The sequence below is a fragment of the Cyprinodon tularosa genome, unplaced genomic scaffold, assembly GCF_016077235.1.
Source record: "Cyprinodon tularosa strain WSP-4 unplaced genomic scaffold, ASM1607723v1 ctg24, whole genome shotgun sequence".
Classification (NCBI taxonomy): domain Eukaryota; kingdom Metazoa; phylum Chordata; class Actinopteri; order Cyprinodontiformes; family Cyprinodontidae; genus Cyprinodon; species Cyprinodon tularosa.
In genome coordinates, this window is record NW_024038896.1 from 1209118 (window position 1) to 1227803 (window position 18686).

General features: G+C 36.9%; 2 protein-coding genes across 4 annotated transcripts in view; one reads left to right on the forward strand and one right to left on the reverse strand.

Moving 5' to 3' along the window:
* Positions 1–9984, forward strand: abcd4 (ATP-binding cassette, sub-family D (ALD), member 4). 3 transcript variants are annotated; one of them, XM_038287490.1, is made up of 19 exons: positions 1–389; positions 468–586; positions 841–968; positions 1771–1910; positions 2018–2134; positions 2642–2767; positions 3035–3085; positions 4171–4265; positions 4347–4468; positions 4686–4777; positions 4852–4941; positions 5031–5236; positions 6853–6944; positions 7037–7073; positions 7323–7384; positions 7468–7520; positions 7605–7681; positions 8315–8430; positions 9416–9984. In XM_038287490.1, exons 1-19 carry the CDS (start codon positions 349–351, stop codon positions 9515–9517), a joined length of 1866 nt encoding a protein of 621 aa, XP_038143418.1. In that variant the 5' UTR covers positions 1–348; the 3' UTR covers positions 9518–9984. The 3 variants fall into 3 exon arrangements, with proteins under 3 accessions (XP_038143418.1, XP_038143419.1, XP_038143421.1); XM_038287491.1 differs by having other exon boundaries at positions 2–389; positions 7335–7384; XM_038287493.1 differs by lacking the exon at positions 1–389 and having other exon boundaries at positions 466–602.
* Positions 9768–18686, reverse strand: part of acss1 (acyl-CoA synthetase short chain family member 1) — a 26939-nt gene continuing 18020 nt past the window's right edge. The window contains exons 9-14 of the mRNA XM_038287489.1: positions 13982–14094; positions 13427–13553; positions 13225–13352; positions 12862–12925; positions 10322–10443; positions 9768–10231 (exon numbers count right to left, since the gene is read on the reverse strand). Coding sequence (XP_038143417.1) covers positions 10067–10231; positions 10322–10443; positions 12862–12925; positions 13225–13352; positions 13427–13553; positions 13982–14094 — 719 coding nt within the window. The 3' untranslated portion in view covers positions 9768–10066. The remainder of the gene's footprint in view (positions 10232–10321; positions 10444–12861; positions 12926–13224; positions 13353–13426; positions 13554–13981; positions 14095–18686) is intronic.

Here is an 18686-nt window from a genome sequence, read left to right on the forward strand (position 1 = left end):
AAGTAAGTGATTGACAGCCGCCGAACAAAACATCTGCTTTCGGCAGAAGCGGAGGGTTGACATTGGAGTAGCAGCACGGACTCAATCGGGATAAGTTAAACTCCCCTCTAAACTGGCTACATAGCGTTAAGGAAATATTTAGGGGCGCGATTTGAGATTTTTTGTCCATAAATGTGTTCGTTGTTTTCTTTCTAGCTGCTGTCATTGCGTCCGAATGTTGCAAATCTTTTGTTTTTTTAAGATACCATGGAGCCCTAGTTACTTTCAGGTTAGCCTGAGCTTTGAAACAACAAAAAACATATGTGACAAGTGATTTTCAAGGGAATTATTTCCCAGCCACTGGTTCAAATGCCTCTTCTGGAAAAGTCCAAAGCAAGAGGGACAAATAGGTAAACAATAGAGCCACATTTGCAAGATGGAGATGTAAACCAGTCCAGTCATTTCTCATTTTCTTCTTAATAATTCAGGCCACAATTAGACTGGAGGTTTATCCAGAGGTTTTGCAGCATCCAGAAGGTTCTCTTCCCATCATGGAGCAGTCAAAGTGTCCTGATGTTTGGGACGCTGCTGGGTGTCACTCTGACAGGTAGTTATGAAACCATGTGAGTAACAGCAGACAGAAACAGGAAACTGATTGCAATCAGATTAAACTGACCACGAAATGGCTGAAACATCAACTTCTTTACAGACAAAAAACTGCACGAAAAGCAAAAATTGCAGGAAAATATATTAAATTCCTTTGTTGCATTTTAGCTTGGGATTTAGCTGTTTTAATGAATTCCTGTCTGACCTGTCTTTTAAGTTTGCAATTTGCTAACACCTCTTTTTTTCTACCATCAGAGCAGCTGATCATTTACCAAGTGGGCGTCCTCCCCAGTCAATTCTACAATGTGCTCGCAGACAAAAACTATTCTGGCTTCAGGAGTCTGGTCGGAACAGCCATGGTGCTCATTTTACTCAACTCTACAGTAAGTTGATGTAATAGTGAGAGGTGATTGAAGCCTGCTATCACTCCAGTCAGTGACTAATTTAACTAAAAGGTCACAGAGATTGATTTTGAACATTGTTACAGGCTGAAATCTGGCCTCTGATCTGAGTCGGCTGTTTGTTTCCTTATCTTTTACTGATTTTTAGTTTGATTATCCACTTAAAGCAGCTTTCTGGAGAAATATTTATGTTTATCATCTTATTCATACAAGTTAAACTAATTGGCCACTATTTGCTTAAATTAAATTATAACATAGGGCTGAAAGAATTAATCTTGATTAATCGATTATGGAACTAATCGTCAATTATTTTATCAATCAATTAATCTTTAAATGGAGTATGAAGACTGTAAAACATGCCTTTAGCTGACAGAGAAACCCACTTAGAGCAGTAATTATATAAACATGTAGAAAAATATGTAAACATTTTGCATTTAAGATTAAAAAAACTTTTTCATCTGTCAATATGCTCTGTCCAGAACTCCTGAAGTGGAAACATTTTAGTTTCACCTGGTTTAATTTAGTGAAAAATCTTCTTTTATTCAAGTATTAATCGATTAAGTGAAAAAATAATTAAAAGATTAATCGACTTGCAAAAAAATTCTTAGTTTAAGTCCTAATAACATATAAAATTTGCACTGTGATACTATTTTTTTTTTTCACTTTAAGTGCTTCATTCCTTGGGTTTTTATTTGTTTTATTGTTATGCTGTCTTGTTATGCTGCCTTTAAAAGCTCAACAGATGGACATTTTTAATTATCATCTCTACTCTTATTTTTTTCAGCTCAAAAGTATTGACCAGTACATTTGCAATCAAATGTATGTGAGCTGGAGGACGACCCTGACTGAGAGCCTTCATTCGGCCTACTTCCAGGGCAGAGTCTATTACATACTAAATGTGCTCCGGGAGGATATAGATAACCCGTAAACAAAAACATTTTCTTTTTGCATATCTAGTAGAGCATGCATAAACAAATATACATATGCTTTGGTTATTTTATGTTTGTCCTTTGTTCCTGTATATCTACCAGAGACCAGCGTATCAGTCAGGATGTGGAGAGGTTTTGTAAGCAGATGAGCACCATGGCCAGTCGTTTAATTGTCTCACCGTTCACAATTTCCTACTACACCTACCAGTGCTTTAACAGGTCAGTGTGCTGGAAGACAAAGCATTCAAGCTACCGTGCATTTTTCAGACTTACTCTGAAGCTTAAGCGTTGTTATATGAACAGCTTTTCAATGCTGAATGCAATTAAAGCTGGTTTTATTTGAATGATATGAATAAATAAGAATACCACAATGATGTTGAAGTCGTTCAAATAAAACTCTAATGAAGCCTTTCAGAAACAAGAAGATCCTCTAACCCTCCTGAAGTTTTATTTATTTGCTTTTCAAGATGTTTCCTCCAGGAACTGGAAGCTTAAAAATGTCTTACAATTTGGAAAAACTTATTTTATTATTTACTAAATTTACTTTACGGCTTCCACTGGTTACCTTTTCTCTGTTTAGTTCGACTCTAAACCAGGAAGTGGTCCTTTCCTAACAGGCAAACAGGAAAAGTGTTCTCTTATTTATGATACACAGTGTGAGATATTTTTAGTTGCATTTAAGTTTTGGAAAATATGTTTAAAAATAACTTTTCTTTGTTTTTGCAGCACCGGTTGGATTGGTCCCGTGAGTATCTTTGGATACTTTGTCGTTGGAACCATTGCCAATAAAATCCTTATGGGGCCTATTGTTTCAACCCTGTTTGAGCAGGAGAAACTGGAGGGAGACTTCAGGTAACCTTTGCACACAGTGCTTCAACTGACAAATGCGCATAAGGCTCTTCTCAGTGTTCATTATAGAGGAAGCTGGTCATTTGTTTAAAGGAAGTATCTGTGGACTTTGGTGCAGTGCCCTTTTCCTTCTAAATAACACGAGACATGCATTTGCTAGTTGTTTTTTGTGCACGGTAACAATTTCTGAATTATAAAACTTGGATTAAAGCTATAAATAACTGCAGTAATGAGAGATGAACTTAAACTAATGTACTAATGTATCTGCAGATTCAAGCATATGCAAATCCGTGTCAACGCCGAGTCTGCTGCTTTTTACAGGTGAGTCATCCCAGCCTCCAGTCATCAACAGCATCTTCTTATCCCAACTTTATTAATTTCTTTAGCTTAGCTTCACAGTTGGTATTTTATGTAATAAAAAAGATTATGACCCGGAGTAAGGTATATGTTGAATTAACTAAATTCACTTCGATCAGATTGGATCAGCCGGGTTTATAAGGCCTGCATTTGCTTATTTTATATATATTTTTTTTTATAGTTTTATAGTTTGATTCATCATCAAACCTTCTGTATTAAACTCTGCAATAATCCTACTTAATTTACATTCAAAACATTTTAAAGGGTTAGCACTTTATTGTATTAAACCATGAGATTAATCATCAAGTAAGCTCAAAAATCAAATTAAGAGATGCTTTTATTCGTGCAATTGCAGATTATAAAAAAGGGTTGAAAATGCAATTAAAAGGCTGCTCAAAGAATGGACACATGGTATTGAATAGTAGATCAATACATTAAAATTATGATTTTATCAACACGGTTGCAATATAAACTGTAGAATGTGATTTTCTGTCAACAATAAGGACACTTGGTTATGCTAATAAAGGTAATGAGATACTATGCATACATTTAACTTATTGTCACAAGCCTGACTGCTTGACCCACACAGCCAATTTTGGAAAAATAAGACAGAAAGTGGACAGCGTGGTTGGCATATGGTCTGATGACATCATTTTCTTTGTGTCATGTGACTCTGGGCATCAGGATTGTGGGACACGTAACTCTCATTTAACATTTGCAACAGACAGAATTCAGTAAAATAAAAAAAAATATCCACTAATTCTTGGAAAGAATTCTTTTTTTTCTCTCTCCTTTTTTAGATGATCTGTTGTGTTTTATTACAAGGAAATCTTGCTTGGTTATTACTTGTGTTTGCTGTAAGCTTAAGAATCTAAGATGAGATCCAGGTTATCATCTGGCATCAGCCAGACTACCACAAACTATGTAATCCTTTGGGTTTAACTGCTTAAACTAAGCCAGTCGCTCCTCATCAGCCATTTCATGCTCAGGCATCATCACACTCAGTTGCTATCACTTGTGTGTCACTGTTCATACTAAAATGGTTTCAGAGCTGGTAAAGTGGAGCACATGAGAACCGACCGAAGGCTGCAGGCCCTGCTGCAGACCCAGAAGAGCCTCATCAACAAGGAACTCTGGCTTTATAGTAAGAAAATCAACTATGAACTCAGATTAACCTTTCATTATTTTAAACCTGTCGACTTATCTGAGACTCTTCTCGTCACAGTCGGCGTAAACACCTTTGATTACCTTGGAGGATTCCTCAGCTATATTATAATCGCCATTCCCATCTTCACCGGTATTTATGACGGTCTCACTCCAGGTGAACTCAGTGCACTCATCAGTAAGGTGGGTTAGTTTAACTGCTCATGCAACCCCTTTCTTATATTATCACCCTTTATACTGAGATAAGTCAGTTTGTCCACTAGATGGCAGCTTAACTCTTTTTGGAGCCAATAGATGTGTTGTTATGTGACCCAGTGCAGCATATTATTCTTCCAGTCAGTTAGTGCTGTTTATTTTTATCTATCTACTTCTGCTCCTCTCTCACCTTGTTCATACCCAGAATGCCTTTGTGTGCATCTACTTGATAAACGGCTTCTCGCAGCTAATAGACCTGTCAACGACTCTGTCAGATGTGGCGGGATACACCCACAGGTATCGCCCTGCATGCTTGACGACAGATCTTTGTCAGTGGCGTTTTGTTGGCTCTGAATGTGTGCTGTGGTCAGGATCGGGGAGCTGAGGGAGGTGATGGATGACATCCTTCGCAAGCAGTGCGATTATGACCCTGCATCTGGGGAGAGCTACGACTTTGACAGGTTAGACCAAGCGGTTTTACGCAAACACAGTGAAAGACATAGAGTGCAAGTAATCTGTAGAAAAACTAACCAGCGTTTTTTTCCCCCAGTGACTTTAATGTCCATGCGGGTCCTGTGGACACCGCCTTCATCCTGGACCACCTTTCGTATAAATCTCCATACTCAGACCAGCTCCTGGTTGAAGATCTGAGTCTAAAAATCAGCCAGGGCACTCATCTGCTGGTGGTGGGGAACACAGGCACAGGGAAGACGTCGCTATTAAGGGTCCTCAACCGTCTCTGGGAAGCACACAGTGGTGAGACAACAGGGAGGCTGAGGCAGTGTTTTCTCATGCATAGAGCCGTTAGTATATTCAAATAAGTTCTTGCTGTAACTAGTCCTGCAATTGAAACGATTCGTGTGCATTTAAGTCATATAAGCGATAAAGATTTAACATAGGAATTCTTGTTTTGCCATATCTTGATCATCACTTAAAACTCACTGATAAGTAATAGAATAATATTTTAAAGCAACAGACAGGTATTGCAGGCTAACAAAGAACCCAATGCCTGCCCATTCTTAAGGGGCAGATCCGGTTCAATTTGCATGTTTTCTAAACCAAAACAAGCTTTTTTTTTAACGGTCCACTCTATAAAGCCTCAAACTCAACTCTATTTCTGATTTTTTTTTTATTAAAAAAAGCCTCCTGGATGGGTAGCAAAACTTCCTCAAACTTGGAAACAAGTCTGGTTGATTGATTTTTAACAGACGTTACTATAATAACACAACCCTTTAATTAAAGGATAATAGCAGTAGAAGGTTTTTAGCAACCTTAAAGCTCCCAGAATCGTAATTTATTATTATTATTTTCTTAATCTGTTTCCTTTGCAAGTGGGACATGAGGCCAGTACCGTAGATCTATAGTATTTTGAATATGCACGTGAGGAAAATAGGGTGATTTAACGTTTTACAAACACTGTTTATCATGTATTGATGTATATTTAGGTTGCAGTCAATGTGTTAAGCTGTAGTCTTGCTCAGGATTTTCAGTGTAATATAAACTGGAGGCAAGGTAAGTTTATTGAAACAACGAAGGTCAAATAGGTCTTGCAAATATCATTTTAATTTGAATCCTTACTTTTAGTTTTATAGATCAACAGTAAACAAACATGCAGAATGTTCATGAACAAGGTTTTTAATTAGATTCTTAATCACATAGATTCAAAACATGAGATGGGCTTATGCTTTTTCCTTAATAAAACAAAAGGGTTTGTTTTTATCTTTATACCCAGGATATGAGCCACCCTACAAAAAAAAAAAAAAAAAAAAAAAAAAACACTTGCTCTGAATACTTAAATGTATTGTTTGGCTCAAGAATTTTTTTTTTAAATTTCTAGAGACTAAGCCATACTTATTGTCTTGTGGTTCATTGGGACAGCAGTCTCAGCAGATGTCCAAACTTATCTTTTCTGAGACATCTTCTCTGGCTACTCCAGGGAAGCCAGAGGCTTCCAGGGCCGAGCTCCTCACCCTCTATTAGGGTCCGGCCACAATCCAAAGAAAGCTCATTTGTATCTGTAGTGTCGTACTTTCAGTTATGACCCAAATTTCATGACTATAGTTGAAGGTAGGATTGTAGACCGACCTGTAAATCAGGAGTTTTCCCTTTTGGCTGAACTCTCTTTTCACCACAATAGACCTGTGAGACATCAATGAGCAGCACCGATCCGTCTGTTTATCTGCTGCTCTGTTGCCCTTTAACTTTTTAATTTAAAAGCCTGAATTTCACAGAGCGCTTTACATTAACCCAAACTCAAATCTTTGTATTCCCACTGTAATGTCCAGCTAGAAATCCACTGATAAATCTGCTTATTCTGGAAAAATATTGACTTTTGACTTGAAAAAGTCTCTTCCCTTCTCTTATGCTTGTAGGTTTTGTCCAAATGACTACGTGTTTTGGGCCTAGAGGAACCCTCTTCCTACCTCAGAAACCCTACATGACAGATGGGACTCTGCGTGAACAGGTCACTCCTCGCATGCTTCCTTAGACACAAACTCTTATGTACCCCGTATGTTTGTGTTGCCTCTCATTTATTGGAGTTCTTTTGTTAAACAGGTGATTTATCCCCTGAAGGATATCTACCCTGCATCAGGTATATTATTATAATCAAAAAATTAACTATAACACTATACAAATACTGGAGAAAAAATATTGCTTAAGGAATAAAAGCAAATAAAGGTCATATAATTGGGATGTTTGTTTTGTTGCAAAGCAATGCACATAAGTTGGGTTGTCATTTTGCAGAAAATATTCCAGTTTTATTAAACTCTTTCTCAGCCTTGGTGCGTCTTTATGGTATCTTTATTATTTGGACTAATATTAGACAATGACATTTAAAAAGTCTTATTTTCAGGGTCAGTGGATGATGACAGAATTATACAGTTCCTGGAACTAGCAGGAGTGGTGAGGACTAACTAAACTTTTGTGAGGTTGGCGGGATTATATTAAATAAACTCATTTTAACTCCAGCTTTGCTCATCTTACAGCCCAGCCTCCTGAAACGAACTGGTGGTCTGGATGAGAAAGTGGACTGGAACTGGTATGAACAACAAAGAAGAAAATAAAAGTGGATAAAAACAAAATAATAATGCAACTTCCCTAACATTTATTTTTATTGCTGCAGGTATGATGTTCTATCTCCGGGTGAAATGCAGCGACTCTCCTTTGCACGACTCTTTTATCTGCAGCCAAAATATGCAGGTAGGTTCCTTTCGAGCTCTGCGCTGCATAATGATGCACTATGTGGACAGAAGTATTTGGTCACACTTGTGGAAATAAAATAATTGGAAATTATTTAAATCTAGCCACACAGTCTCCATTTGCAAGATGCAAAGTAAGCAATACTAAACAGCTTGTTGAAGTCTTATGAAATAAGACAATTTGTCATGGTTAACTGTCAGCTATGAGTGAGTGATAGAACAGAAAGCATTTAGGAACAATAAATCCACAATGAATTGAAAGACCACATAAAACGCAGAGCAGAAATGTATATTTAAGAAAACTTTTTTTACTTTCTTGCTTTGGATACCATGGTCTTGTCCACACTGAGCGCCCAATGGATGAACAAGCATGGGGACCCACATCAGTGTCTGACTTCATAAATGTTCTTCAGAATATTTGGAGACAAAATCCCTTTCAAGGACACTAATTTGGAAGCTCTTCCACAGAGAAAGGAAGCAATTGTACCTTAAAGTCATACCAACTTCTACTTATAGTGAATAAAGTAATGGTCAGGTGTGGCCAACTACTTTTGCCCTGAACCTGTATTCTGACACCTGACACTAAATGCCATTCTTTGTCAGGAAATGATTTTTTTCCCCATGTACTTTACAGTTTTAGACGAAGCTACAAGTGCTCTAACAGAGGAAGCGGAGGCTCAACTGTACCGGACCTGTAAACAGCTAGGCATGACTTTAATCAGTCTGGGACACCGTAGCAGCCTTGAGAAGGTCTGCTGAACACTCATCAGATGTACTACTAACCTGTAAATTTAGCTTCAAATCAGACATTCTTTCTTCTAAATTTTCATTATTGTCCAGTTGTTTTACCTAAACGTATAGCATATTAGAAATAGAAAACGAGTTGAGGACAAAAACCAATCTAAAGGTAAGAAATACTGCCTGCAGCCCATAAACAGGCTGAAGTTTAGTTTTAGAGATCTAACACAGAAAGTAAGCGATGTATCATCAGTTGGGTAGAATTTACTCTATTCAGTTTTCTTCAGCTCTTTGGAAATTACCTTGTTGGTGCAAAATAGAATCAGCACCACTTATAATAACGCTGACATTTAGGTCTCTCAGATTATCTTTATCTGATCCTAATCCCAGTCTAGCATCCACTCAGAAAAAAAGCAAAATTCTGCAGCAAAAAAAATTAGAGCCCTCTAAACAGGCCGTTCCACCGCATCGACCAGAGAACTGACGGTTTCTTATTTAAATATTTTTTCAACAGTGTACAGAAACTGTGCTCCCTTACAATAAATCCTGTATGTGATGGAGGAGCAGTGCATCCAAGCCTTCCTAAATCAAAAACTGTACCTAACTTTGGCAATTTAGAAACATCTAAAGGGCAGAAAAGGACACCAAGTTCAGGGAAAAGAATTCATTACAGCATAACAAATGGTAATTTGAGAGCGGGGGATTAAAGCTCTTCTAAAGCCCCTCAGTTTAAGTGGCCTTACCAAAAAATGTTTTAAGAAAACAGCATTCAAACTCCAATGTAGTCTGTTAAGGAAAGCAAGGAAGATTAATTAAAACCTTTCTAAAAGAGAGGGAGAGGCTAACAACAGCGGTAAATCAACAGTTTAATATGATATGATGATGAAAATAATGTTTTATAGCATCAACCGTTTCCATTATCTTTTGCCTTATTGTCCTTGTTGTCTTACTGAATTTAGTGTCTGCATCTCTAACACTGTACCATTCATCTTCTCAGTACCATGATATGCAACTGAAGCTTTGTGGAGAAGGCCGGTGGGAGTTGACCAAGTTAAAAGGAACCAGTGGATCCCTCAGCCTCAGACCAGAAGCCACATGAACACCCGGACATTTAGGAAAAGAGCCAGAGGACCAAAAGTTCCTTTAATAGAACTTCTTTTTAAATCACTTTAATACTTTTAAACCTCTAACAGCTCAGCTGGGTAGTCTGGAAAAAGACAGATCAAATAGTTTTGACTATTTATTTTATATTCTGAGACGATGATCAGTTTTTTGTTTTTAATAAGGAAGGAATGTAGTAATTTCATTAACAGAATAATAATTTAAAAGCTGAATGTTCAAAAACTGGATGAAAACAAAGTTGTTGTTTTTTTTATTGTGTTAAAAATCACAAAGAAAAACACTTTTCTTCAGTATGTGCATTAATGTGAAATAACACAATTGTTACACTCATTAAAAGATTGTAGATTTCACAGTTTTAAAAATAAGATTAGTGGATTGTTGATTGAAAAATAACCCATTTATCAATAAAGTAATACATTTGGTCATTAAAATAGTTTTTTTAAAGGCACGTGTGTTACTGTGTATATGAAATAATGTGCAAGATCTCCTTCGCAGCCTTCTTATAAGACAGCTTCTCCAATGGTTTTTATTTACTTAAGAGCTTTTCATGGCCTTTGATGATCTCCTGGACTGCTGCAGGGTCGTCCAGCGTGCTCAGGTCACCCAAACTGTCCAGGTCACACTCCACTACTTTTCGCAGAACGCGGCGCATAATCTTCCCCGAACGCGTCTTCGGCAGCCGTTTAGCAAACTGCAGCAAAAAGATATGATAATGGATACTGAGTAAAGCCAGTTTAAAATATAAATTAGCAATTTTTAAACCATCAGAGAGCTGAATTACCTGAACAAATTCAGGACAAGCATATTTGGCAATCTTTTCAGACACCATGTTGTTCAGTTGCTTGGAGATATCAGCCTCCTGTATGTCTACACCCTTTTTCAGGACCACAAATGCGTAAACTCCTGGCAAATGAGAATAGAATGGTCTTTATATCAGTTTTAATTCTGCGAAAAAATGTTTAATTCAGTTTATGCTGAAATATGCTGAGGCTGCCATGCTTATTGACATTACTGGTAAAGATGTTTAAAAAGCTGTAGCATTATGAAGATTTCATTTTTGGAAAAATCATGATTTTTTTTCACCAATCCACTCCTTGGGTATCAGTAGCTCAGAGTGACATTAGTTTGTCACTGCACTAATAAACTGATACACCAACTCACTGTGTGATAGCACCAGCTGCAAACATTTAGGGCCGGATTTATCAAGATCCAATTTTGCGTGTAGTAATTTGCGCTTGCAAACTGGAATTTTGCGCGAGGGGCTGAACCATGGTTTGCGGGTGATTTAACAAGAGTGATTGCGTAACTGGTGGCAGGTGCAAAACTGTTGGAGACGCCCTATTTAAATGATGGTTTTGCGCGTTTGGTGGTTTGCGGCATGGCGAGTTTGGACAGCAGAAAGCGCAAAAGGAAATTCGACCCCATGGAAATGGAGGTGTTGGTGGATGAAGCCAACAAACATTTAAGTGAGCTACAGCAAAGAAGTGTGACTGTCACACAGAGGAACGCTATATGTGAACAAATCTGTAATAAAGTAAACGCTGTTGGTGAAACCTTGCGAACAGTGGATGAAGTAAAAAGAAGATACCAGGATATTAGAAGGCGAACCAAAGAAAAACTGGCATATAACAAAACATCTGCAAACAAAGCAGGAGGGGGCACAGTGGATGAGATGCCTCTGACCAGCATTGAGGAACAAGTACAGCTGACGCTCTGTGAGGAGCAAATCACTGGCATTGCAGCTCCAAAATGGCAATGCTGGATTAACGAAATGTTTTGATGATCGTTTCCTCGTTCATTCCAAAAATATTCACACGGAGTGAAAAAATGCGTTCTCTGCGTCTCCTTGCTTCATTTCGATGTCTCCTTCTTGCGGCAATAACCGCTGCCATGTGTGCGCAATTACGCATACAGACCATTTGCACCTTCTTTTGAAACGTGTTAAATATAGAGTCAGATACCGTAAGCAAAATTGCGTTCAGGTTTGATAAATCACTTTGCGAGTGCTAAATTAATATATTTACATGTTCTCCTCCCACAAGACGCACTTTTGCGTGTAAACGCCCCATATTGCATATTCATTGCAGAAAAAGTACTAAATGGATAAGAGGCGCTATTTAGCACGTTTTAAAGACCAAATCCTTTTAGCACGCTGTTGATAGATCAGTTTGTACATTTTTTAGCGTGCGCAGTGAAATAGCTCACGTTTTAATACACGCAAACCTTTGATAGATCGGGCCCTTAGTTTGTTATATTTTCATTGTCTGTTGAGAAAAATAATTATTTAACAAGTTGAATTTTGTACTCTTTAAATTAAGGTCACATCTCAGAGGGAATGATTGCAATTAATTGGATTTGGTAGGGAAAAAAATCAGAGATTAGATTTTAAAGCCATATTCCCAGCTCTAGGAATAGTTGATATTGCATGAAAAAAATTATTTCAACTAAACCAATTAATAGTTTTTCCCAGCTTTTGTTTTTTCCTTGCACAGAAAAGGTTTTAATCAACCTGGCTGTGATTTAAATAAATGTTCTCTGTGAAGTTCCTTAAAATGACACATTATGGATTTGCTCTACATGAAACCTTAAAAAATTATCCTTTCTAAAGGTTACGCTGAATTTAAAGGCATTTAAATAAGATCCTTTTTACAAGCTTGTCAAATAAGTTGGCAGTCCTAGTAAGCGATAAAAATAACAAGAGTCCTATTTTTTTGCTGGATGCCATTCTCACCACAATTGGGATTCTAACCCCCCAAATTTGTTAACAATGAAAGCATCTATTTGCAACTAGTAATATTACACAATCAGTTACTTGATCTAAATCACAAGCTGTCATGTTTTTTGGTGAAAAAACAAGATTTTTGGATATTAAATCTTTTTAAATAGTAAATTCTACCATTTCCTTTTTTAATTAGCCAGCCCTACTTTATTATGCAGCAGCATTCACTCATGCTGACCTGACCGGTTCTAGAATGGCAACCCAACCCAGTTTGTTTATTTTTAACTTTGTGTTCTACTTTTATTTGTTCTACTTGATTATTAACTAAAGTAATCCATTACTTTTTGTTTTGTCTATGCCATAAATAAGAAAATAATGATAGATTCCTTTTAAAAGTGGGAAATACAAAAAAAGATGCTATTCAAGCAAGACACATCGATAACGAAGCTACTTTACTGAACTCTTAAACTTTCTGAACTCTTGTTGTATCTACAGTAAAATAAATCATTCAAAAATATGCAGAAAAATGTATTTTAATCTATTAAGTTCTTAAATCTTTACCAAAAGTGGGAGCAAATGTGAAGGAAAGCTGTGGTACTTGCCTTGGCCTTTAATGCTATGAGAGTATCCTATGACGGCAGATTCGGCCACTGCAGGGCACTGATTCTGTCACAAACATAAAATACAAGTTTCGTTTTATATTTTGTAGAGTGAAGAAGCGTTTTTGAAAAACTCACATCTATCTGGCTCATTATCTCTTTTATTGACACATGAATTGCTATTACTTCGTATTTTCTTTAAAACTAATAAAAATAGTTCATGTTTACAATAAAAAGGGTATTTCATTTTAAGTAGAACTGAACAGACTTATGTCATTTTTTTATAAAACAAAAACAATATTAAAATTTGTTACAATTTCCCTAAATAATATTTGAGAGTTTTAAGTATATTAACAGGGAACTCACCACTACATCCTCTATCTCTGCTGTCCCAATCCTGTGGCCGCTGACATTAATGACATCATCGAGACGCCCTGTGATCTGGTAGTAACCCTTCTCTGAACGATAGGCTCCATCACCGGTAAAGAAGTAACCTACAATTTTGTTAGAAATAAAAAAATTTTGTAGAAAAAAGGGGCTTTTTGCTCCTGAACCCATTAAGGGTTACCTGGATAAGGTTGGAAGTAGGTCTCAATGAATCTCTGGTGGTTGTTATGAATGGTCCTTGCCATGCCGGGCCAGGGCTGAGCCATACACAGAGCTCCAGAGGTGTTATTAGAAGTCAGTACCTTGCCCTGAAATAACAAAAAAGCTAAATCAGTTGAGGCACAACTAAGAGCATTGGTCAATTATATTCAGTTTCATTCAAATGGATTTAAATTAAGCCAGAATTTGTGTAAATACTTTGCTGAGGCAAGGGGTTAACCTTAAGTAATGTAGCATAGCTGCTGTGAAGAGTAAAGTCGTTATTTAGTCTGTTTCCGCTGTGAAAGAGGAAGCTGAAACGTGTCGCTCCAACTGTCTGCACAATCTGTGCAAAAGAAGCCCAACTGGCAGCAGAACAGAGTGAGTGGCGGGTGAGAGCAGGGTGGGTATCAAAAGTGACACAGCTGGTGGTGACTGTTTTATAATCCTAATCTGACTGTTCCCCAGGCTTCTCCCAGCGATGCAACATTTGCGGGGGCAGGACACACACAGATGCTCATGCTGCAAAGCAGGTTACCTCAGTGTCCATAAGCACCGGCTTGATGCCAAAGAAGGGTCTCATGGCCATGCCAGGGACGATCTCTGCATCTGGTTCCGATGGCTTTGGGGCGATGCAGATGCCCCCTGTTTCTGAGGTCAGAGTAAAAGACAGCAAAGAATACATGAATCCAGCTATAAATCTAAACAACATTCTTAAGGTTTATATTTCTACCACAAAATTACCAAACAAGTTCATTTTGATAGAAAGGTAGGGTTATGGGGGGATGTACTTTATTTTTTTGTTTTAAAAAGATTTTCATTTTCAGATGTTATATTTTACTACTTGGGCCACTGATTTATTTATTTTTTTTTGATGCATTGTTTCCCTATTATACCCAAAGACAGGGTTTTGTTTGAGCCGCTTTTAATTTAGTTATGCCTCCTTTCAACCTAATAGTTAAAAAACTAAATCTTTAACGGTGATTCTAACATGTAGTCAGGTTTTTTAGCAATCATTTTAACTTTTAAATGAAAGCTAAATTAATAAAAAGTCCAAAGTAATTTATGATCAAACTATTGTGGTGCTTTATGTTTGCTGCTAACATAAAAAATGTGAACACCAGTATAAGTTATTTTACACTTCATGGATTTAACAAAATTGTGCCATACCTTATATTTTATACCACATCTTCCCCAAAGGCCTAATTTTTTTTAATAAGGGAGAGTAGAGTAATATCAGGGGTCTTAAACATTTTCCAGGCCAAGTTCCCCCAAACTGATGGCTAGATGGAGCAGGGACCCCCTAATTATATATATTGTATAAAATTGTGTTACATCAAACTGGTCACTCTGTCACTCTGTTACATATGCAGTAATATAACGAAAGTAACCCTGGGATAATTAAAGTATTCCTGATTCTGATTCCTGGTTGATGGGACAGGTGTTGTGAATGAAATGGTGCACAGCTTCGAAAGAGCTCCTGTGTGTCGCTGAATGTGTGCATTGATGACTGAAAGATATCTTCTGCACCCATTTATCTATTTACTACTGTGTGATGAATTCAGGTTAATGTGTATTTAAAGACATTTTAATTATTGGAAAAAATTACAGGTGGGAATATAAAAAAAAAGTCTAATTAAACCAGAACTTTCGCGACCCCTATGCAGTACCTCTGTGGACCCCCTATTAAAGACCTCCGCTAATAAATGAGTAATAAATAAATGGAGGAAAAGCAACCAGGAAACAAACTCAGGTGGCAGTTTGTGAATCCAGGCATAAGGCATTCTCATGACTCCAGACGCAGATTTTGGTATTACAACCATACTAAGTAAATTAAATGCAATTATAGCTTCCCAGGCCTCATGGGGTCTGATAATCCATCCAGTGGTGGCACCAGTGCTACAGACAGCAGAGGGGCCTGCTGTGAAGTAGGACACAACAGATGATGCCACAATAGCATTAGAGACTCGTGTCCTGTTTACACTGACAGTAAATGTGAGACTTGTGCTCAAAGCTCCCTCCCACGTATAACCTCATGGTTTTATTGACTTTTTTGTAAACAGAATAAACTTTTGATTACATTTGCTGTAAACAAACTTTTTAAGGCTTATGTTTAAAAAAAAACACAAAAACAGTGGAGAAAAAAAACTTCTTAACTAGCTTTCCCTTTAAAATTATTTGAAATCTTTTCGCTGTTTAATGCTCCAATGCCCTTCCATCTTTCCTGCTCCTTTGCCCCGTGTTATCTAACATGCAGGTTGGATGCCAACAGTGGATAAAAATCTAATTTCCCCCTCTAAACAGGCTACTTGCCACCAGATCAACCAAATGGCCTTTATGAATAATGCCACTTAGCCCTAATTAAAAACATTGGTCCAGAAAAAAAACATAACAACATAATCCTTTTTACAGAAGTAGGGTATTTGGGTCATATCTGTGTCTCTAATTCTCAAGCTTATGATGCTCTGATGTTTAATTATCTCCAATAATAATAATTCCTTTTTTTTTTTTTTTTACAATTTACATGTTAATTAAGATGGGTTTGTTTATTACATATTATTACCATTTGCTTATTACTTGATCTGATTAAGATGAAACACAATGTCAGCTGTAAAGTTTAAGTTATTAGCAACATCAGATCATTAACAACATGTTGTGATTATAAGCTAATGTTGTGCAGCTATAGAGGTTGTTTTCTGTTTTTGCAACTTTTAAAGGTAATCACATGCATTTTAGAAAACTTTTTATGTTTGACATTTCTTAATTCAAACAGTAATAAGAAATGTGACTTGCCCCCTTAAAAATATCTGAAGTTTTTTTCCTAATTAGGTAATGGGTCAGTAGTGATTAACTGTATTTCTGGTTCAATTTCCCCCCCTTCATCCAGGCATGTTTATTGTCAAACCCTTAAATTATGGAAATGGAAAAACCTATCCAACAGTATGAAGTAGGCTAAAGGTCTCAAAAAGAAGCATGTTATGCACAGATCTTAAGAAATTCAAGAATAGGGGGAAAAAAGCAATGGCACACAGATTAGTTCATCTTGAAGGATTTTCAAAGCCATTTTAAGGCTTTGGACTCCAGTGAGAACCAGAGAGGAAAGCACAGGCGTAAACTTCTGAAGGACTGGTGTGGACTTGTCCCCACCAATAATTTCAATCCATAGACATTGGCTCTCAACAATATGTGGGACAAATGTCTGAAGTTGATTTTGCTGCTTTTGAAGGAAGATAATCACTGATGTAGCTGAAAGGGAAAACATCCATCAATCAATCCTCCTTTTTGGCATCGGAATCGGCTGTTATTCATCTTTTTTTATTTTTTATACATTAATGTCTAACTACCCTTAAATATAAATATCAGTGTATTTTTGTTCCTTTGTGTTCTAAACAATAGGAATGCCTTTAGTAAATATGTTTGAGCTCATTTTTGGAAAATACAAACCCTATTGTAAGCATTTGTGTAGAGTAACTGTAGGTCCATCAGCCTTTAAAAAGTCCCCACCATCTTTCATCACAAAGTTACACCCTTGGAGGACAGTTGTCCACAAAAGAGAGAACATAAAATAGTGGTGAACCAGCTCAGGAGTGTCCAGCTAAGCTACTCTTCACAAAGCTACTCGTATTGGGAGACTGATCCAAGAGGTCAGAATAACATCTAAAGCACTAAAAGCAACACTTTGCTCAGTACAGGGGAGTGTTTATGATTCAACAATAGAAATGACTCAAAATAAGGTCCATGTGATACTTTCAAGGACACATTTGCAGGAAAAAGTACAGAAAGCCCTATTTTAGAAACATCCTGATGGCTGAAGAGAAAATGTGAAACCTGTTGCAAATACCACTAGATTGACTTGTCTTATTTTTATTTTTTTTTTTTTATTCTTTAAAAATCGCTATATAGTACAGGGCATTTACCATTTCCTGATTTTTTCAGATTTGGTTGTAGTGAATAAAAAAGAAAAAAATAATATTCACTTGATCAGTTAGACAGATTAGCTTTTAAAAACAAACATTGCATGTCTGTTTCACTAGGATCATATTAAAGAATAATCTGTATTTTATCACAGAGAATTAAATATTCATAGGAAGATGATTTTACAACTCAGTTACAGGATAGGAGATGTATTTGTTTTTGGTTTGTTTAATATGAACGACATGCAGATTTTTTTATTTCTATTTATTTATTTTTACGGTAGATGAAGTACTACTGAAATTATTTTTAGATCACACATAAATAGTTTCAATAACTCCATGAGGGAAAAGGAATGACTTTAGGAGTAGGGTTAGGATTCATTAATTGATAACAACCTACTGAGCCTACTAGCACAATCTGAAGCCATACTATGGTAAAGATAATCTCTATGACGACCATTTATTGGGATAATAACATCCGAAGCGGCTGCAAACAGTGACTTACTATTAAATTTGTAATATAAAACAGAATCAACATGAGGAGGAACCCATGGGACGATGACCAGGTCCCATCTATTAGAGCAATGTTTTTATTCTTCATCTTCTCTGTTGCCAGATGATTTCACCTAAATAGATTGATCTATTTTGTTTCCTTGCACTATTTTCAACGTCACTATCACTTTACTTGAATTCATAGTTATACATATGCATATATATATACATATATATATATATATACAGAAGAGTTATATGTGTATATATTTATATTTTTATTATCTTGTATGGTTTGTCATATATATATATATATATATATATATATATATATATATATACACTATATTGCCAAAAGTATTTGCTCACCTGCCTTGACTCACATATGAGCTTAAGTGACATCCCGTTCCTAATCCATAGGGTTCAATATGACGTCGGTCCACCCTTTACAGCTAGAACACCTTCAACTCTTCTGGGAAGGCTGTCCACAAGGTTTAGGAGTGTGTTTATGGGAATTTTTGACCATTCTTCCAGAAGCGCATTTGTGAGGTCGCACACTGATGTTGGACGAGAAGGCCTGGCTCTCAGTCTCCGCTCTAATTCATCCCAAAGGTGTTCTATCGGGTTGAGGTCAGGACTCTGTGCAGGCCATTCAAGTTCATCCACACCACACTCTGTCATCCATGTCTTTATGGACCTTGCTTTGTGCACTGGTGCACAGTCATGTTGGAAGAGGAAGGGGCCAGCTCCAAACTGTTCCCACAAAGTTGGGAGCATGGAATTGTCCAAAATGTCTTGGTATGCTGAAGCATTCAGAGTTCCTTTCACTGGAACTAA